Source organism: Aethalodelphis obliquidens, unplaced genomic scaffold (genome assembly GCF_003676395.1).
Source record: "Aethalodelphis obliquidens isolate GAN/ISIS:26980383/991018 unplaced genomic scaffold, ASM367639v1 scaffold7, whole genome shotgun sequence".
NCBI classification, from domain to species: Eukaryota; Metazoa; Chordata; class Mammalia; order Artiodactyla; family Delphinidae; genus Aethalodelphis; species Aethalodelphis obliquidens.
Window position 1 is genome coordinate 20,709,705 of NW_020837951.1, and position 22,203 is coordinate 20,731,907.

The following is a 22,203-nucleotide window of genomic DNA, read 5'->3' on the forward strand; positions in this document are numbered from 1 at the left end:
ACTACACACGTGCCTTTCATTCCAGACCCTTCAGAAGAGCCAAGAACCTGGAAGATGCTGGCCCTGTCCTCTGAGAGCACGCTGCTCGGCAGAAATGACCTGCCCTTCGAGCAGTCTCTTGCATAAAGAGGAGAGAAGAACCACATAAGGCCTTTCTTAGGAGCAGCCCAAGGGTGAAGCAAGGCTTTGTGTTAAGTCATCTGGGGAGGAGACCTGAGGATGGGGGAGGAGAGACGCATCCCTAGATCAAGCCGGATGAAGGGAGTGGTGCAATAGCTCCTTGCTTCCTTCCTTGGTGACTCTGAGGTTGGAGAAGCAGCTGGACTCAGACCCTGCCCTACAGAAGGAAGCCCAGGAAAAGAAAAAAAAAAAAAAAGAAGGAAGCCCAGGGAGCCTCAAGGAGCTTGCTGTCAGCAAGAGACCCAGTGTGGGGTCCGTGGCATCCTGGGTCCTGTTCTCTCCCTCGGCCATCATCTCTGATCTGGAAGGTTCTTCTATGTCAATGATGGGAACCAAGGCCACACCAGCTTGCTTTTTCTTTCTTTTTAGCATTTTTAAAACGTATTTTTTTATACAACTATTACATGGAAACATTTTCATTGTAAAAAACTTCAAAAACTACAAAGGAAGCAAAAGGTCCCCTTGACCAGAGACCCAACTAAATACCAGCTTTCTTCACAAAGTTAACCACTGGACAAACACTCAAGCTTTTTCCCACCCCAGGACCCTTAAATATGTTGCTCCCTTTGCCTGGAATACTTGTTGTCTCCGAGACTCAGGTTAAATGTTACTTCCTCAGATTGGCCTTTCCTGCCCACTCTACCTGCCCGCTTCCATCCTGATCTGAATGATGCCCCCTAGTCTTTCCTCCCAGTTTCCTGTTCTTTTCTTGTAGGGCACGTATTTCTCTGAAAAGGTGGGATTCTTGGACTAACGTCTATCCTCCACTAGACAGACGGCTCCTTAATGGCAGGAGTCCTGCCACTTTGTTTACCGACGTGTACCTGGTCCCTTGTACACAGACAGTACACAAAAAGCATCTGTGAAATGTAAGTAGGAGCCAAGACGAGGCCCCAAGACAGTGGCCCTGTTTGCAGTATAGCGGCAAGACGTGGATAAAGGCCCTGGGTTTGAGTCCTGGGACGCGGGCCTTGGGAACACTGGAATTAATCACCAAGAGGAGGAATGAACATCCAACTGAGTCAGCACTGGTGCAGTGGGAAGCGGGGCTAGAGTGAGTGCACGAGGGAAAGAAGCACCATTCACTGAGTATCCACCATCTGCCAGGCACATTAGAGGTTCTCGGGTATCATTTCATTATTTCTTCACCATCATTCAATGGATAAGGATCACTCCCATCTTGCAGATGAAGAAACAAAGGCGCAGAGAGGCACCCTGTCTAAGAGCACAGTCAACAGAGGAATGAGGCCTTGGCTGCACACGGAATGATGTTTCCACCTTTGGGCAGTCAGGACTGTCCCCAAAGATCCGTGGTCTCTGTCCCCCTCACTGACCGTGTGTGGTTAATTCTCAGACCTGTGGACCCGGAGAGCCAAGTCCGATCCTAGTTCAGTCATTCACAAGGTGAGTGACCTTGGGCAGAGTTTTAAAACCTTGCTGAGCTTCCATTTCTTCAGCTTTCAATTGAAAGCCCCTAAAACTCACTTCACAGTGTCATGATGGGGGTTAAATTTAAATTTAATGAGATCACATATGCAAAGCATTCGGCCCAGTGCCAATGCAGACACACGGTGGGGGTCCCATGAGAAAGGTACTGAGGAGAGGCGTACGCCACCTTCCCCCTTCCCTGTGAAACAGCCCTTACTAAGACCTGGCAAGTAAGGGCCATTCCATGACTTTCTTCCTTAACCCTCCTCCCGATCAAGATGCAGACACACTGCCTCTGCACAGCAGCCAGAACCAGCAAAGCTTTTGAAAAAGACGGATTCTTCCAGCTTGAGATGACGACGTGTTTCTAGAATTGTGATGGGAGTAGCTGCGTTAATGCTTGTTCGGCTTGATTTTAAGTCTACAGGTTACTCGTTGAATTACCACTGGGCCATTCTTCGTCGATAACTTTAAGCTTTAAGGAATATGGGAATTCGTCAGCAGCAATGACCTAGGGTTGGACACGCTAGGAGCAAACGTTGAGGATACTCCGCTGCAGCCTGATGACAGCTGCGTGTGTGTGAGGGTGGCGGGCGGGACGCCTACCTTGAAGTCCACAGCTTAAGGGGACTCAGCAAAAAAACTGTTTTTAAAAGTTTTCTTTTGTAATCCTACATCCCTTTGTTTTAGGTACTTAAAAACAGTACTTCAAAGTCTATTTTTAAAAAAGAAACAGTATTTTGATAAGGGGTCTCTAGGCTTCACCAGATGACCAAAGGGACCCACAGCACAATGAAGGGAAGAACCCCTGTGTGAAGAACCACAGAACAGCTTAAAGGAACCCCGAAGCCTCTATCAACTGGGGACATCCCTGCGCTGTAGGCCTGACTGACTGGGAAGCAGCCGCTGGAAGGACTAAAGGGCTTGGAGGATAAAACTGCTGCTTCCATCAGCAGGGTGTGCAAGTAAAACTCCTGTGGGCACCCAGGCCCCCTCCCGCCCCACCCCCCGGCTTCCAAACCCAGCACCACATCCAGCACAGCAGGGTGAGGACACACAGGGTTGCTAAGACTAAACACATAAATTAAGGGAAGGAGATGAGCCCAGCAGGACCCTTCTGGACTTCTGGCAGGCCCTGACCAGAGGCTCTGGCCATTAGAAACGCTTCCTCAAGGAGAAGACTGTCATCCTGTCAGCCTGCTCATTACCTTCTCATAATACTGGATGTTCTTGTCGGCCATTCCCATGAGCAGCTGCCGGAAGTCCTGCCTCTTGCTGTTCTGCCACCTCTCCATGTCGGCTTTCAGATCAGCATTGAAACACTCCATCCGATCCTGACATTTCTCTACATTTGCTGGTACCTGGAAGGGGGATGCATACACAGGAGCTTTGTATGTGTAACGGGTACCTCATGCCCCTATGCTCACACATTTGTGAGAGGCCAGATTACTGCCTTAAAATGCCATGGCTCTTTCTCGACTCCATCTTCGAGGTAGCAGCAGCGGTATCTGCGGTTCAGTCGCCAACATGCAGCTCTTTGTCCGTGCCCAGGAGCTACACACTCTCGAGGTGACCGGCCAGGAGACGGTCGCCCAGATCACGGCTCATGTAGCCTCATTGGAGGGCATCGCTCCAGAAGATCAAGTGCTGCTCATGGCAGGCACGCCCCTAGAGGATGAGGCTACCCTGGGCCAGTGTGGGGTGGAGGCTCTGAGCGCTCTGGAAGTAGCCGGCCGCGTGCTTGGAGGTAAAGTCCATGGTTCCCTGGCCCGAGCTGGGAAAGTAAGAGGTCAGACACCAAAGGTGGGCAAACAAGAGAAAAGAAGAAGAAGACGGGCCGGGCCAAGAGGCGTATGCAGTACAACCGGCACTTTGTCAATGTTGTGCCTACCTTTGGCAAGGAGAAGGGCCCCAATGCCAACTCTTAAGTCCGTTGTCATCTTGGCTTTCTCTAATAAAGTCACTTAGCCCGATAAAAAAAAAAAAGAAAGAAAATGCCCTGAACACACTCCCTCCTCTGGAGGCATTTATTTGTAGGCACAGCCTTGGGTTTCCAGATATAAGAAAGAATTCTGAAAAGTGCTATCCTGACCCAAATTTTTAAACCCATCCAAGCCAAACAGTGACTTGTGGGGGAAACACCTGCCTGTTTACAAACAGGAAGAAGAAACGCTGTGATTCAGAGTCATGTCTTTGGCTCCTTTCAGGACTTACCCATCCAAAAATGAAAACGTGTGCAGATTTTGCAAGTGTACAGCAGTAGCTGGTATTGCGCTGCTATTCTCCTAGGCCCCATATTGAAACTAGAAAAGAGGGTTTTCCATATAACATGAACTGTTCCATTAACTGTGACGTTTTGGTGATGCCTCTCTCCATTAACCAGAGAATGCACTGCAATAAGACTACTGGCCCACTTCATAAATCAACTGGAGACTTGTCCACGCAATCCCCAGAGAGCAGATAACCAAAAATAAAGAACTAAAATTGGGTAAGTCTGGGGAAATGGAAAGAAAGGTGTTTATGCATGTCAAAAACCGTGAAATACAAAGAAGAAATATACAGCAGGCTATTCCTAGTATTTCTTAAGGAAGTTTAGAAGGCTTTCTCAAAACGGAACTAGGTCCCCTGAATTTCACAACTTTCACTTTGCTTTGGTGAGTTTCATCCATCCTACACAGCTAGAAAGAAAATACCCAATATTATAAGAAGGTAATGGGAAATGATCACCCTGGTACCCAAAGCACAAAGCTGGCTTCTCTCCTAACACAGGAGCTCCACTGGACTTTGATGGTGCGCGCGAGGAGGGGGGCGGCCCACATGCCCAAAGCTGGGTCACACACCCACCTGCCAAATGCTTTCCCAAAACAAATGAGGCCTTGTACATTTTGTGTGCTGGGGCCTCTGATCCCAAATGTAACCATCAAGGTCAATCTCTACCAGCCAGGGAAGTTTTATACCCAGACCTTATGGGCAGGAGCTGACCCAGAAACACCTCAGGCAAGGCCAAGCCTGAGGGAGCCAACGCCTTCAGGGCTTCCAAAGTGCTGAGGGCACTTAGCCGTCTGCCACTTAGACCATCTGGCCATGGCTGCAGTACACAGGAGCAGGGAAAGTGGAGCTGCCTAGGTGAGGGGATTCAAATGTGCCTGGCACAGGCACTAACCTTGGGAGAGACAAGGATGAGTCAGAGAGGAAGGTATACAGTCAGGCATCCTGGGAGACTTAAAAGCAAGGAACTTTGGGGAATTCCCTGGCGTCCAGTGGTTAGGACTCGGTGCTTTCACTGCCATGGGCCCAGATTCTATCCCTGGTTGGGGAACTAAGATCCCACAAGCCGCTCAGCATGGCCGGAAAAAAACCCCACAAAAACCAATAACAAGGAACCTGTTTTTTGGGGGTGGGGGTAGGGGAGCGTTCTCCAAAGCACTTAAACTTCCGGAAGAAAGTTTTAAAAGGACTCGATTTTCCCTCCTGATCTAGGACTGAAGTCACTTTGCCTTTCCCTGCTGATTGACCTGTTACTGTTGGCCACCTTGAGGGAAACCAAAGTGTAAACAAGAGTGCCCTGGCTTTGCCTCTCCAGAGCCATTCCCTGACAAACATCCCAGGAACCAGCCTCAACAGGCACCCAGCGAACCAGTCTCTGGGCTGACCTCCCTTCCCTCCCCGCAGGCACAGTCCAGTTCCCTTATTCCTCTCCTGGCCACTGCTCATTTTAGCGTCTGGGGAAAAGTGCCCACGATCAACTTCCTGTTTAGTTAACTACTGCAGCAAGGGGGAAAGCAAAGCTCTGAGAGGAAAACCTCCTGGGACACGGTGAGAAGAGAGGAGCTAGGCTCTCTGATTCCAAGGAGTGCTCACCTAGCAAAGATTCCTGGGTCTGGTCTGGGCATGGAAACTCCGGACTGCATGACTGCCTGAGCCTCGATGTGGGAAGGATTTTTTAGCTTATCATTTTCCCAACACACTCCACGCTGGGTACAGAGGGCAAGTGCTCAGGTCTCAGCAGGCGAATCTTATCTCAAGTCACCCAGTCTAGTTGGGAAGAAAATGAACATGGCTGGACACTGCGGGGAGATGTTTCGAGCGCTTTCTCTTCACTTGGAGCCTGTGACACGCACACTGTGAGGAGCAGCTGGAGGCTGAGGACAGCTTGGATGGGGGAGCTGGCTTCCCTGAAGAGGCGACTCTTCAAAGATGATGGAAGTGGGGCCTGTGACTCCAGAGGGATGGTACATGCAAGTGACAGAGATGAGACAACACCTGGACCCACCTCAGGAACAGCCAGCTCACAGGCCACAGAGCCCTCAAAGGCAGAGAGAGAGAGACAGCCCCAGCTGGCGGGGAGCAGATGAGAAACCTGGGGCTCTTCCTGAAGGCCAGGGGTTCTGAGGCCCCTTTAACTCAGGCGTCCTTTTTGCAAAATAGAAACGCCCTGTGCTTCCTCTTACTATAGAGACAGTTCTAGAGCCAGACTTCCAGGGTGTGAATACTGCATCTACCACTTCCTAGATGGGTGATGTTGGGCCTCTCCACGCCTCAGTTTCTTTTTCTGGATGATACCCTCCACCTTATAAGGTTGGAATGAGGTTAGATGAGGCAGTACATGCATAAAACTCCTGGTACCTGGCATGTGTTAAGCGCCGAACCAATTATTTGTTAGTTCTGATCAGTATCAATATTGTAAAGCGCTGTTCACAAAAGATAATCTATCATTTGCATAACCCCTCAAGTCAAGAATATTTTACTGAACTTTATTCCATGTCACATCAAAAGGTTTCTTCTTTATTTTCCAAATATAAAATATTATAATACGACTAAACATGTTCTTTCAAACTTCATGCCACCCTTCACCCATGCTACCTCACCCCAAGATTTCACCAGAGATGAGAGATGAGTCAACACCAAACTATACTGGCCTGTGATGACCCTCAGTACCCTGGAGCCAGGGTGATGGCTGAAATACCAGAAGGGACAGATCAGACCAACCTGGTGGAGACAGAACTGACAGATTTGGCAACCAACAGCACACAAGAAATAAAACATAGGAAGTCAGAGAGGAGACTAAAGTTTGGGTGGCAGTAGTCCACCATACGGCTCACGGTAAAGGACAGGTCCACAGACCAGATAAAGGAGGTAGCTGCAGCCATGGGAAGGGTGAGACCTCCCTCCACAAGAGGGGGCTGAGCAACTCAATAACAAAAACAAAGAACCCATTTTAAGATGAGTAAAGGTCTCCAACAGACATTTCTCCCAAGAAGTTATATAAATCGCCAACAAGCACATGAAAAGATGCTCCCATCACAAATCCTTAGGGGAATGCAAATCAAAACCACCCCACGTCCATTAGGACGGCTACTGTTAACAAACCAACCAACCAGAAAACACAAGGAATGGCAAGGATGGAGAAAATTGGAACCTTTGCACATGTGGAAGAGAGTATGGCAGTTCAACAAAAAATTATAGAATTACCATATGATCCAGCAATTCCACTTCTAGGTATATACCCAAAAGACAGAAAGCAGGGCCTCAAAGAGATATCTGTACACCCACGTTCCCTGCAGCATTATTCGCAAAAGACATAAGATGGAAGCTACTAAAGTGTTCGTCCACAGATGAATGGATAAATAAAATGCGATATACACCTACAATGTAATATCATTCAGCCTTAAAGAGGAAGAAAATTCTGACACCTGCTACGACATGGATGAACCTTGAGGGCATTATGCTAAGTGAAACAATCCAGTCACAAAAAAACAAATACTACTTCATTATAACTACCTATAAGCGATACCCAGAGTAGTCAAATTCATAGAAACAGAAAGTAGGAGAATGGTGGTTGCCAGGGACCAGAGGGAGGGGAAACAGGGCTTTGTTGTTCAATGAATATGGAGTTTCAGTTCCATAAGATGAAAGGAATTCTAGAGATTGGTTGCAACAATAATGTGAATTTACTATAACACTACTGAACTGCACAGTTAATAATGGTTAGGATGGTAAATTTTACGTTTTGTGTATTCTGCCATGATTAAAAATTTTTTTTAATATATGGGGGAATAAAAGAGGGAGCTAAGGAGGGGAGAGCCAAAGGGTAGAAAAACTCATGGAAAAGCCTACATGTGTAGGCTTAATAAAGGAGTCAGCAAAAGTTACTAAGAAATATGGGCACAGAAGCAGGAAGTGAGTCAGAGACAGCAGAGCCATAGAAGCACAAGGGTGGAGGAGGTTAGAAGAGGGAGGAGATGGGAGGGCTTAAAAAGAAGAGAATAAGAGAGATTGCGTGAGCTGCCTGAAGTGACCAGCTGCTGAAGTTGCCCAACTGCGGAGGAGGGCTGCTGGCAGCAGGTGCTTGGGCTTGCATTCCTCTCACTTTTGTTTCTTTCTGGATGGTGTCTTTGTGACAATCGATTCACTGACTAGTAACACCCTGCATTCCTTCCTAACTCAATGTTCTGATTTTTTGACTGAGGTACTGTTATCGAGTTATGCTACCTTGTACCTGGAGCAGGTAGAGATGGGAATAGCCGATGCTAACAGTCAGGTGTTGCTGATCACAAGATACCAAGAAGGGAAAAGAATCTCCAGACAAGACCTCAAAACACAACAATTTCTAAACAGAGGACAAGACTGCATTCTTCACATTGGTTCCCCTACCTCTCGTGAGAAGTTCCATTACAGAATATTGGTTGTGGAGCGATGGGAGAAGGGTAACACGGGATGAGATTCAGCACGTGTGTGCTGGAGAGCAGGGTGGTAATGTGAATTCACTCAACATTCACTGAAAAATGTATTAATGAACTCTTTCCACGTGCCACGCATCTCTCAGCCCTACGATATGAATCTCTACCTAAGTATCCTTCTTGGAGCTAGGCTGGAGGCATCACATTATCTGCTCCCATGAGGGCAGTAGGTTAATAAAGTCCCCAAAGATTATATAAGGCAGACATGATCCCAGTAGCGGGGGAGAGGTGCCAGGACCAATGACAGAACCAATTCAAGACGGTTGTCTTCTCGGCTATATGCCACTAAGTGAAAAAGCAGGGCACAGCTTCCTAACTGGTGCTGTGTGAACGACAGCAATATTATCCCCCCAGCCCTCTGGGAAGCCAGAGTTCCAGGCTGGTCACCTCCAGTTTCAAGCAACCTGGTCTTTGATCTCAGTGTGCCATACAAATATTTTCATTTTCTATGGAAGCTGTGAGATGAAGAGAAGTTGAGGAAACACTGAGGCAGGGTAAAGATTGAGAAGAGGCAACTGAATTTGGCACATAGGAAGTCATTGGTGCCCTGAAAGAATGCTTTGAAAAAAAAAATACATAAAAAGAAACAAGCTTCAGAGAATGGCAGCTGAGGAGGGAAAAGCGAGCGCCCAAGTGGAGAGCGGATGCAATGAGAACAGGAGCCACGAGCTCCCCAACACCCGCTGAATGGACTAGCAGACACAGACGGAAGAGCCAGCGGCAGGCCCAGGTTCTCTGCCCAGTCCCTCTAGCATCAGCCGTGCATCTTGCAAAAGCCGGAAGCCTCACCCCTCAGTGAAGCAAAGATTGCTGGGAGCCCTTGTGGTGGGGATAAAGGGCTCCCACTTTGGAACCAGACACATCCGTGGCCCAATTCCAGCTCCACCGTGTGTGAGCATTGGCGTGTAAGTCATATAACACCCCTGAGCGCTGGTTCCTCATCTTACAGATGAGGAACCACATTGACAGAGGCTGTTATAGGAATCCAGTAAGGGAGGTGACAGAGTCCTGCCCTTCTGTGGCCGATGAGTTTGGTTTCCTAAGCTAGGCTGAGATCACAGCCGCCTGGGAATTATCAAGTGTGTGTCTCCTCACTTTCGAAAGTACCTGGAAACAACAGATACCCCTGCAAAACTCTCAGGTCTGCCGAAGCGCCATATTAACGAGTCTCCCTGTTCCTATCTGCTACTTCACAGCTGGAGTTCTTGCTCTCTGCCACATCCTCCCCATTCCAGAATGTGCACCATTCTGGTGATTCTAAGAGACTCTGAAGGTCCACAGCCTTCAAGAGGCCTGTCCCACTGACCGCAGGTGCTCCTTCCTCTCCTCACCTGCTCTCACCCCGAGGAGTGGCACTTCAGCCCCTCTTGCGGTCCGCTCCGCCCGGCCCCGCACCACAACACCTCAGCTCCACGATGACGCTGCCCACTCCCAGCAGCCTCTTCACCTGGCCCGTAGCCAGTACAAGCTACCAGTGGGTCAGGGCCTGAAATACTCCCTCTCTTTCTTCCTTTTTTAACCTTGTATGAAGCATTCTCTCCTAGCATCCCTTCTTTTATTTTTTGAACCAGCAACCTGTGAATATATTAGCATTTGAAAAGAGTCAAATGCAGAATAAAATGTGCAGGTTCCCCCCATGGTTTACCCTCATATGAGTCCACAACAGACTGTGCATGCTTCCCGTCCAGTTTTAAATGCCATCCCTCAGCCCCCCTGTGTTTCTAGTAATAGCTTTGTCTCAAGCTTCTAAGGAGGGGCAAATTCTCAGATTTCCCCCAGTCTGTGGTCCTGACAGATGCAGCAGAAGGCAGCCAGCCGCCCCCCCACCCCCAGCTGAGTGCCTGTGATTTCTCCAACCTCAAAATTAAAGTGAGGAAGGCCAAGCCTGCAAAAGCAAAGCTCCATCTTCCTGAGAATAAGCCACCTCGGGGTCTGCTGAGTTTCGTCAACCTAAAAACAAAGCAAAACTTCAAATTCTGCGACGCAAACGTTTCCCCTCAGCTCTAGCGGCCTCACCGCTGCCTGCCCTCAGCACACGCCGAGAAGCTGCAGCCACGGGGCCCTCCGTCCGGCAGCTGGAGCCACGGGGCTCAGTCCTCTGGCCTCAGATGTCCACTCCAGTGTGAAATCCCGGTGAGGGACACGGAGACCCAAGAGGCCATTTCCTTCTTCTGGGTTACAGAGAAGTGACCTCTCCATGGCTTCACATAAAATCAACTTTCCCTCACTCCTCAGAGCAACGTTTCAAGATTTCACCTCAAAACAGAATCAGCCCCAAGATTCCCTCAGATCTTCCGTTAACATGCCCAGACCCGGCGCCTCCCTGTGAAAACTCTCCATCTTTCAGTGGGAATCTGGAAAGTGAAGCTCAAAACATAAAACAATAAACAAAGCCCAGAAAAATCTTAAGCTACTCATTTACTACAACAGGTCTCTCCCTGCTGATGGGTGGTCAGGGAGGAAAGACGCTCAGGAGGCGTGGAGAAGCAGGGGACTCTTTGGGACAAAAGGAAACGATGCCCCCAACAGTGCAGTGAGAAAAAACATTTTAATAATTAAGGGAAAAAAAAGTGGCAACAAACCCAGAAAATGAAGCTCTCATTCAGCAGTCCTACTAGAGGCAACAGGAGCTAGTTTGGAAAACAGAGGATCTACCAATGAAGCACCTGTTACTACATCAGACACTGGGCTGATTTTTCCATCTTCACAGCAATCCCATGTACGCATCCCACAAAGGCTAATGAGCAAACCAGTCCAAGCTGGGGGACAGGGCTGGGATTCAAACCCAGGGCCATGTGATTCTAAATCCTGTGCTCTGTCTACCAAACCATGGTTGACTTGGACAGGCTGCCAACTGAGCCCTCCTTTGCCCACCAAAGTAGTGGCTGCCCCAGACCCTCAACTGGAGACACAATTTCTGCTGCCCCCACCATTGGATCCCACTCACGGGTACATGGTCGGGACAGCCCCTGTTTTGTTCAGTATCACCACTGCTAAATAAGTAGCCAAGTTCACTCTGGTGTAGCTCAGCATCCCACGAGAGAGAAGGAAGACAAACTCCGCCTCCCCACGGTGTGCTGAGAGGGTATAGGTGTGTTTGGGACCTACTGGTTGGTCTCCTTGGCTAGAAAGAAACCCTTCCCCATCTCGTAAGGACTCCTGTGGCCAAGAGGATGAGTCGTATGGGTAAGTGATGCTCCAGGGAGGTGAGAACAGCAGCAGCAGGAAGATTTCAACACTCCCTGGGAGGAGAAGGGAAGTCACCCAGGCCAGCAAGAAGGGTAGAGCATGAGGTGGGAGCTCTCCCAGGTGGAACACGTGAGCCAGAAACAACTGTTTCCTCTGCTCTGTCTGCTCCAGAGTGGGTGTGACCTGCAGGCAGCCAGCAATCCAGGGCACAGTCAACATTTAATTCGGCCTATTACTCATAACCTTTAGCTCCTGTCTTTGGAAAGGAACTGTCCCCAGTAGGGCTGAACATATACTAAATGCCAAAACCAGCCTCTGACAAAGCTTGCATTCGGTGCTGAGCAGGTACGAATGCTGACAGAACTATTTAAGTGACATCATTTAAATACAGGACCTTCAGCTTCCAAACTAGGCTAGTGGCAGAACTTGCTGTCTTTCGTTCCCTCCTTAGCCAGGAAGAGTGACTTCTATACTTATATTTAGAAGCTAAATTGTTAAGAGTGAACTTTTTAAATACAGTATTCCACGTCATCCCTTTAAGTGAGACTGAGACGTGGGCTCAGCAGGCCGTGTTCCACAACATCAGAGGGACAGCTAGGAATTAGTCGGCGGGACGGGCTGCTGAAGACAGAGGGCAGCTGTGCACACAGTGCTGTAAAAGTGCTCACTCTCAGCTTCTGTGCTTTTCTCCTCCTGGGATGGTTACAGTTTGTGGACCAGTCCACAAATCACACTTCTGAGAACACTGATCTAGATTGTTCTTCCCCAGTCTCCTCAGCCCCATTTCATAGACAGGAACTGCCTATAAATGGCAGAGATGGAAACCTTAAAAAAAAAACAAAAAAAAAACAGTAAACAGCAGGAGAGTCAACCGCCAACGTACATTAGACATGAAAGGGAGCAAAAAGAGGAAAAGAACAGCATCAACCCCGCCCAGCTAGCACTGACCATCGTGGTCATATGGATCTAGGGACACGAATTCGCTCGTCATCCGGGGGGCATCACTGCCGGAAGCCCGGAGCAGCCCGCCCGCCCGCCCTGGGCGGTTCCCCTGACCTTGGGCCGCTCTTCCTTCCTCAGAGCCACAGCTTCCAGTTTGGCTTCATACTCGGCTTGCACTTGGTCCCTTTTCTTCAGCACGCTCTGTGGGAGGGAGAAAGGGCAGCGTGAACACAGCTGTTGCTTCTGTACCCCGTTCCTCCTTGAATCATGGCCCCAGCCAGCCAAGGGCTCCTAGGACGGTCTAGCTGCAGCATGACACAGGCTCTGGAGGCAGCAGGGGTGGAGGAGGGAGAGAGGGAGAACCGTGCTCAGAGACGGAGCTTTCTAGCACGGTAACTCAGCCTGACGCTGAAAGCGACAGAGGCCTGGGAAAGGGCGAGGTAGGGGGAGCGGTGCCCACCAGCAGGCATGCGCACAGGGAGAACTCAGCTGTGCCAAGACGTGGAGCCTGGCAGGTGACAAGGCGGGACGTTCTCTGAACCGTTAATGAGAAAGTCTAAGTCACGAGAGTTCTTGTCTCTTTAATTCACTGAGTTGACCCCTGGTGGACTGATTTGCTCATTGATCATTATTAGCTACTTGTCTGTCCTCCACTCTGGGCCAGTTATGCAAAGAGCAAAGAGATACAGCTCGTATTTGAGGGGTTCCAGCTAAGGGAGAGGTTCAGACACGGTAGGAGGCTGCTTGTGCTCGAAGAGCCATGGACGAGGCCAGAAGCCCTGCAACCATGCGGCGAGCCTGCCAGAGTGAGCGGTGATGGGAGCCAGGCTGGGTGGAACAAGGCAGAGGCAAGCCAGGCACCCAGAATGCAAAATTTAAGGAGACCCTCAGTCTTGGGCCCTGTGCAAGTTCAAGGTTGGCACCTGAGCGTGTTTCCCTAAATCTGTGCCCTGGGCGCCTCCCTCGCCTCATCTGCTCCTGGCTCTGCCGCTAAGACCTCACCAGATACAACAGAAAAGGATCAGTTTCATCCCAGGGTTTCTTTTTTCTTCTTTTAGTAGAACCACAAATGACAAACGAAGAGTAATAAGAACTTTCTTTGCCACTAACTCAGAAGACACAAACTGCTGTGAGAGCTTCGAATCTCACGCTCTCTGGCAGAGCATGGAGTCCGGGCAGGAAGGAGCCATTCCTTGGCTAAAGAAGTGGACACCCTGTGTCCCTAGCACGTGCTAAGAGGTGATGAGTGACTGAATCACTGACAACGCTCTGATGCTTCTAATGGAAGGCGTCAGCATGGGGAACCTCAAGTCTCCCCTAAGTAAGTATTTACTTGGAAAAGTGTTTCACCACTAGAAGAACGTGAAGTAAAACTTGCAATAGCTTCCCTTTTCATTGCTTGTCACTCAGCATTCTCTTCGGCGCTCTGAAGTTACCTCCCCACACTCATCAGCCTCTGAGCAGGAACACTGATGGTGCTGTTCATAGAACCTTGTGTTGTGATGGAAACGTTCCATGATCTGCACTATCCAGTACAGCGGCTGCTCGTCCCACGTGCTGACTGAGCTCTTGAAATGTGGCTGGTGTGACTGAGGAACTGGATTTAAATTTCTATTAATTTTACCTGATTTGATTAAACTGAAATAACAGGACTTCCCTGGTGGTCCAGTGGTTAAGAATCTGCCTTCCAATGCAGCAGATGTGGGTTCGATCCCCGATCGGGGAACTAAGATCCCACAGGCCGCGGGGCAACTAAGCCCACACGCCACAACTCCTGAGCCCGTGAGCCACAATGAGTGAGGCTGCATGCTGCAACTACCGAGCCCGTGTGCTCTGGAACCTGTGCGCCACAACTACAGAGCCCGCATGCTCTGGAGCCTGCATGCCACAACTAGAGAGAAGCCCGCACACCACAACTAAGACCCGACACAGCCAAAAATAAAATTAAATAAATAAATAAATATTTAACTGAAATAGCCACCCATGGCAAGGGGCTGCCATACTGAACAGAACAAATCAATAAAGTAAAAAAACAGAACAAAAAAACAGGGGTCCTTTCTGGATTTCACAGAGCCGAAAGCATTCTAAATCTACTGGTCTGGTATCAGCACTAGCTGCTCTCCATGGAGACACAAATATGGTTCCCTCGGGGCCAGGGGCAGGGGCACCTAGAACCCATGCCAGGGACTCCCTTCACAGGACGCCTCACATCTTACTGGGAAAAGCGCACATCCAGGCTAGGAACAGGGTTCCAGGAACTAGGGTGAGTTGTTCCAGTGACACACCCCTGTCAGTGTGGCAAGAACCTCACAACCAAAGCTAGAAATGCTCTTAAAACAATACCTTGGGACACAGCACAGCTGTGTGTGTTGTGCTCTCTGCTGTATCCCCAGCACTTGGGTAAGTGAACGAAGGAATGTTAAGGCAAGGCAGAAACAGGGTGAGGACGGCTGTGGAAGGCGGGGCAGGGGCACGCAGAGGGGAACGCAAGTATCTCCGCGCCCCTCCCCTTGTTGACTTCTGGTATCCACTAGAATCAGAGACCCCTACAGATCTCTGGGAGAAGCTCAGATGGTAAATGTCTGCAGGGACTAGCCTCCCACCCAAAACAGCAGATTCTGCCGATAAACCTGGCCACACTAGCCTGTGGTTGAGGGGGCCTGAGCCTACGATGGAGTGAAAGGGCCAAGATACTTGTCAGCATCTGCAGAGAAGTTCCTGGGGCCTCCTGTCCCCAGTTCTGCTCCAAGTCTCTCTGTAGAGGTTGCCCAGGCCCCCAGGCAGGGAGGGATGGTGAGAGGAGCCCTGTCAGCTCCACTCAGCTAAATGCATCTCCTCTCCCTACCCCCAAAGCAGGCAAGGGGGCCCCAAGATTCAGCCACACACGCCCCCTCCCACTACTGGGACCGTGCCTTCCTTGGCCCAGAGGAGAGGTAAGGGCTCTGTCTCCTCAGCCACTGCAATCCCAGCCTCGCCTGGAGCAACCAGACACTGCCTTCTCATGAAGCCTGACTGGAGGATTTGGGCTAACATCCCTGCCTCAGTGGACAGCGGAAATAACTCCCAACAACAAAAGCTCACAACGACCCTGCGGCAGTGAAAGGATGCCACCGCCATTCTACAGGCAAGAACACTACGGCACCGTGGAGGGACCTGGTTGAGGCCACACTGCTGGCTAAGAGCACGGTGGTGACTCACCCGGGCTTCTCCTGCTGCATTCCAGGGCAGAGCGCGGTTTCTCAGCCTGCCTGCAATCCAACCAGGCTAAAGGCTAAAGGCTGGGAAACCTGTTCTGAATCAAGATAAACTGTGGAAGACTACCATCCTCGCTGGGAGCACCTTTGAACACCACGGTCGATGGTCTGTAGGGACTGGCCTCCCAGCAGAAACAGCACAGATTCTGCAGATTAACCTGGCCACACTAGCCTCTGGTTGAGGGGGCCTGAGCCTACGATGGAGTGAAAGGGCCAAGGTACTGTGTCAGCATCTGCAGAGAGGCTCTTCTATCACTGAGTGACAAGCAAAAGACATTTGTCATCTGAGCTTCTCCCAGAGATCTGTAGGGGTCTCTGATTCTAGTGGATACCAGAAATCAACAAGGGGAGGGGCGCGGAGATACTTGCGTTCCCCTCTGCATGCCCCTGCCCCGCCCTCCACAGCCATCCTCACCCTGTTTCTGCCTTGCCTTAACATTCCTTCGTTCACTTACCCAAGTGCTGGGGATACAGCAGAGAGCAAAACACACAAAACCCCTGCCCACCTGGAGCTTACATTCTAGAGGGGAGGCAGATAACACACAAGTAAAATGTAACAATATAGCGCATGTAAGGCAGTGCTAGGTGTCCAGGAAGAAAGATAAAATAGGAAAGGAGGATGTAAAGCACTGAGGGTTTGGGAGATGACGAATTGTACACTGGGTGGCCAGGGAGGACCTCAATGAGAGGTGACTTTTTTTTTTTTAATAAATTTCTTTTCTTTTATTTATTTTTGGCTGAGTTGGGTCTTCGTTACTGCACGCAGGCTTTCCCCAGCTGCAGGGAGCAGGGGCTACTCCTCGTTGTGGTGCGCCGGCTTCTCATTGCGGTGGCCTCTCCCGCTGCGGAGCACGGGCTCTATGCCCGAGGGCTTCATTAGTTGTGGCAGACGGGCTCTAGAGCACAGGCTCAGCAGTTGTGGCGCACGGGCCCAGCCGCTCTGCGGCACGTGGGATCTTCCCGGACCAGGGCTCGAACCCGTGTCCCCTGCATTGGCAGGTGGATGCTCAACCACTGCGCCACCAGGGAAGCCCGAGAGGTGACTTTTAATTAGAGACACGGAATACATTTCTCTCAAACGCTATATATATTTTGTAATGTAGAGCATTTCATCACAATTTCAAAATGATCCTAGTAATCTGCAACTTCACTACCCTTCTTTTCAAATGCAGAGGAAAAAACTGACTTGTTTCTTTAATAAATAAATTGCAAGGAAAAACAGAGGGGGAGGGATTTCTAAAATATTAAAAAAATATATCAAGCAATGTATGGATTTTATTTATATCCCAATTTGGGAAAAAACTATAAAAACAGTGTCTGAGACAACTGGGGAAATTGAACACTAACTGGATATTTGAGGAAATATTAAGGGGAAAAAAATCTGTTTAGGTGTGATAATAATGTGGTCCTTTTTCTTTTTTAAAAGAATGCTTGCATTTCAGAGATATGTATTTTTGTATGAAGTGATGTGATGCCTGGGATTTGCTTTAAAATAACCCAGGGGGCGGGGGCTGGGAGCAGGGGGAGGAGAGCTAGAACAAGATGGACCGTGAGTGGGCGACTGTTGCAGCCGGCTGATGGGTACGTGGGGGACGGTTATACTTCCACCCTACTTTTGGATATGTTTGAATTTTTCCATGATAAAAAAGTTAAGCAATGGAAACATAACACCTGTCATCCAAAATGTTTACTTTACAAACTAACAACAGCCATTAAACAAAAGTGTTTGGAAGTTCAATCACAGATACATTCTGTGTTTTGGCTCTCAACATCTGCACTGGATTTTCTCCAAGAACGTGCCACAATGGTCAGTATCAATAGGAAAGTCCAACATCCAGGAAACAGGAAAGTCTCCACCCCCAGAGCTCATGCTCATGTCTCCCCCTGAGGAGGCTGTCGGCTCACGAACCTGGAGGAGGAGGAGAGAGCAGCCAAAAACAGCCCCAGTGCAAATGGTCCACAGGTCTAGAAGGTTTTTAAGCTTCAAGTCTTTCTGTAAGAGGGACATTAGGATGCAGGGTTGACAGTACAGAATGGCTCTGGTGCGCCAAGGGCTGACAGCCCAAAAGACCCAGGAGGAATTTGTGTAGAATAATGAGGGTTCCGTAATAAAGAAGCTCAAATGAGAATAAAAATCAAACACCCAAAACCAAACAAAACCCAGACTCACAGATACAGAGAAAAGATCGGTGGTTGCCAGAGGGAAGAAGGGTTAGGAGGGTTACAAAATGGGTGAAGGGTATCAAGAGGTACAAACTTCCAGGTATAAAATAAGTAAGTGGACTTCCCTGGTGGCACAGTGGTTAAGAATCCGCCTGCCAATGCAGGTGACACGGGTTCAATACCCACCTGGTCTGGGAAAATCCCACATGCTGCGGAGCCACTAAGCCCGTGCGCCACAACTACTGAGCCTGTGCTCTAGAGACCGCGAGCCACAACTACTGAAGCCTGCGTGCTCTAAGGCCTGTGTGCCACAACTGCTGAGCCCGCATGCTGCAACTACTGAAGCCCGCACAACTAGAGCCCATGCTCCGCAACGAGAAGCCACCGCAATGAGAAGCCCACGCACCGCAACGAAGAGTAGCCCCCGCTCGCCACAACTAGAGAAAGCCCATGTGCAGCAACAAAGACCCAATGCAGCCAAAAATAAATAAAATTTAAAAAATAAAAATAAATAAAATAAGTCATGGGGATGTACTGTATAGCATGGAGAATAGTCAATAACACTGTACTAACTCTGTAAGGTCACAGGGTAAATAAAGTTATTTTGGTGATTGTTTTGCAATGTATACAAATGTGGAATCATTATGTTGTACACATGAAACTAATATTATATGTCAAATATACTTCAATTTTTAAAATTTATAATAATTTAAAAAGAAATGTGACACCCGACATAGCCCTATGGCCTGTCTTTGGGTGCCCCTCTAGGAGAGCATTTTCCTATGGGGAGGAAAATTAGTCTGAACTTGGTCCTGATGACATAATTTCTGATTAAATGATTGAACTTAGGTTGCCCCATTCAACATGCTCTTTTCACATATTCATTCTTTGATGACAGACAACCTGTGAGTTAAATTTTCTAGGGCAATGTTGGTAATACTAAAACCACACATTTTGCCTTAGTTTTAAAAAATACTTGTTACAGAAAATTTGGAAAATAAAGAAAAAGGTAGAGGAGGGGGGGAAAAGTACCCACAATCTCATCTTTCAGGCACAACCAGTAACACGTTTTGTCTTTACTTCTAGTCTTTTCTCTTGAATGACTCCTTTGATGCTCCCCACTTCTCTGTGTCTCTTCCTGGCACGTCTGTTTTTCAAATGTTGGATACCTGAAATATTTTGGTCTGGCCCTCTCACTTTTATATTCTTTTTCTCTCCAATCCTCCATCTGTCTTTCTGTTTCACTTTAAAGTGATTTCCTTAACTTTTTCTGCTAACTCTTCTCTATTGATTTTGTTTTTTCATTTCTATCATGATCTTCATTTCCATGAGCTCTTTGTTTATTCTCTGGATTTTAAAAAATGCTTGTTTTATGGCTGTGACATCTCTTCTCTTTCTGAAGATACTGATTTTTTTTTCCCCTGGAAGTTTTCTTCTCCCTCAATGATGCTTTATGTTTTTCCTTCTCTGTATTTACTTGATACTCATATTAGAACCTTCCCTTAAATATCTGGCGACCCTTATCTGCACACTCACCTAAGAGGGAGACACTAAAAAACTGGTTGAAAGCTCTGTGACTTTGAGGTCTTGCTGACAGTTCTCTACAGGGACTCTGCTGGGTCATTTCATTGAAGATTCCCCTATCCCTCTCAATATCAGTATATTCTAGTCTCTTCTCCCAAAACCTGTTTAGATTTTTCCAAAAGGCTCTTTTAATGCTTGCAGGGAAGGTATAAGGCTGAGAGCCAAGCAGAGGAAGACGACTAAGAATCTCAAATCTCAGTAACCTTTTGCTTTACATTTTAGGATCTTAGCCGCCACCTTTAACTTTGCCTGGCGGCTCTCGGTCCAGAGGCCCTCTGTTTTTTTTTTTTTATCACCCTCCAGCTCTGCCCGAGTGGCAAAGCGATAGTGGCCCCTGTGTGAGGAGGGAGGACAGAATCGGAAGCTCTAACTGCTTCTGAAACAGACCCCTGACTAATCCTTCTCTTTCACTCCATCTTTCCCTCAGTCCCGAGGTACTTGGTGCTGCCAATTCTTGACCATTTTGAAGGAGTCCCCGGTGTAAACCAGGTGGCTCTTAGTCTTTCCCCACCGTCAGCTTGGGCGGCTTTAAGTCACCTGAGTCCCTGTCACCTCTCAATTTGCTTTTAGTTCCTCACTGTACTGTGATTGTTTCCCTTCTTGCTGCTCTTTGTCTTTGCGGAAGATACCTTTAAAAAAAAATCATTCTAGTGTCATTTTGGTTTCATGAAAAAGAGGAAGTTTCAATATGTATCCAGTCTGCCCTAACTCAGAATCTCAGAGTTTTAATTTTTATACTTTTCTAATTTTTAAAAACATTTGAGATCATCATGTACATTTCTACATCCTGATTCTTCACATTTTCAAGAAATCAGGCCCTCAGTCCATAATCACTTTTGTTTAGGAAGGAGGACTTTCCTCCCCGAAAACAATCTTCCAGAAAATCTTTTTTGTTTTTGAAAGGCACCAGAAGTGGGCAACCTAAAGCATTGACTAGTCACTTGACTCATTAGCTCCGCCTTGTGGCCTCTGAGGAGAAAAGGTGGGCAGGCTGAAGAAACCATCCGGCAATTAAATAACCAGCATTTGAAAACAGCAATCCTGGAACATTGCTCAAAGTATTTATCTCCAACTCAAACTGTCCTCAAACCCAAACTTCTGCATCCACATCTTACACCTCTAATCACGATCAGCAATGACTTCCGTATTATTAAATCCGATGGCCACCATTTATCATGCTCTTTCTAAAAACACTTCTCTTGGTTTCCCTAAGGTCATCCTCTACTCTTTTTCTCCTACCACACTGACCATTCCTTCTCAGGCTACTTTCCTACTTGTTCCACCCCCTAATTAGGTGCTACACCACTAAATATTGCCAATATACACCACTAAATATTGCCACTAAATATTGCCAATATTGCCTAATTAGGTGCTACACCACTAAATATTGCCAATGCCTCAGGAAGCAGGCCTGGACTATTTACCTCGATCTCATCTCACCAGATAATCTCCCTGACTCTCGTAGATTTAAACGCCATCTATACAGAAATGACTCCCAAATTTCTATTCCCACTCTAAACTCATAACCAGCTGCCATGACATCACTACTTTAATGACTAACAGGCATTTTCTTAACTGAATATGGACAAAACAACCTGATTCCCAACTGCCCAATCTGTTCCACCCCAAACTTCCTCATCTCACTAAACAGGACCACTATCAACACAGCTGCTCAAGCCAAAAACCCAGGAGTCATCCTCAATTCCTCCATTTCTCACTTCACATTAATACAGCAGCAAGTCTAGTTGTCCCTTCATACAAAATATACCCCAAATCCACCCACTTCTCCAAGCTCCACCACCTCAGTTATCTGCCACCTGGCTCCCTGCAACAGTTTCCTAATGGTCTCCGGACCTCCTCTCCCCGTCCCCCACCCAACAACCCATTCTCCATACTGCAGCCACTAGCTGTCTTCTTAAAGTAAAAACCGTATCCTGTCATTTCCCTGCAGGAAACTAACTGGCTTCTCTTTTATTCCTAAGTACAAAATCCAGACTCTTACCAACCATGGCCTTTAAGATATTACCGTATGTCCTGGCCTTTACTTATCTCTTTGACCTCCCCACCTGCCACCTGCTCCCTTGCTCAACTGGCCCCACTCACACTGGCCTTTACCTTATCACCCACTCTTCTGACTCTCACCTCACTAGTCATCACCAAGACCTCTGAGATAAGCATGCTCTTTGACTTGCAGATAAAACTCTCTTAAAAATAACAAGGTACATAACAATGAGCAGAGCTCCCTATGCTTTGAAAAAGAATAGATACAGGTATATGTATAACTGAATCACTTTGCTGTACACCTGAAACTATCACAACACTGTTAATCAACTATACTCCAATATAAAATAAAAAGTTAAAAAAAAAGATACATGACATACAATAGTTATATGTCTGTAAATGTTCCAATGGCACCACACTGCCAACTTCAATATCTGCCAACTACCTGCTATGAATGAGGCAGTGTGGGATATGAAGTATAGGGCTCTGCCCTAATCTTCTTAAATAAAAATTCTCCAACTCTTGGCCTGGTCATAGTGATGCCAGTACTCAAAAGGCACTGCCAGAACTTTGCTAAAGCCTCTGACGTGTTCTCTTTCAGCCCGTTACTATCATAATTACATTTTACACACACATTGTGTGTAGGATGTGAGCCCACGGAAGGGCTCACCTGCAGATGTCTACAGTGTGCTTAACTTGAGTCTTGAGCCTGAGGGTAACTT

The 22,203-nt window shown here is 47.9% G+C and overlaps 1 protein-coding gene across 11 annotated transcripts in view; it reads right to left on the reverse strand.

The window, feature by feature from the left end:
* Positions 1-22,203, reverse strand: part of SNX30 (sorting nexin family member 30) — a 127,146-nt gene that overhangs the window by 16,405 nt on the left and 88,538 nt on the right. For all 11 annotated transcript variants that reach the window (XR_003432539.1, XR_003432538.1, XR_003432537.1 and 8 more), the window contains 2 exons: positions 12,594-12,680; positions 2,817-2,969 (listed from right to left, as the gene is read on the reverse strand). Coding sequence is in view for 6 of the 11 variants with exons in the window: in XM_027105186.1 (XP_026960987.1) it covers positions 2,817-2,969; positions 12,594-12,680 (240 nt within the window). In the remaining 5 variants the exon portion in view is untranslated. The remainder of the gene's footprint in view (positions 1-2,816; positions 2,970-12,593; positions 12,681-22,203) is intronic.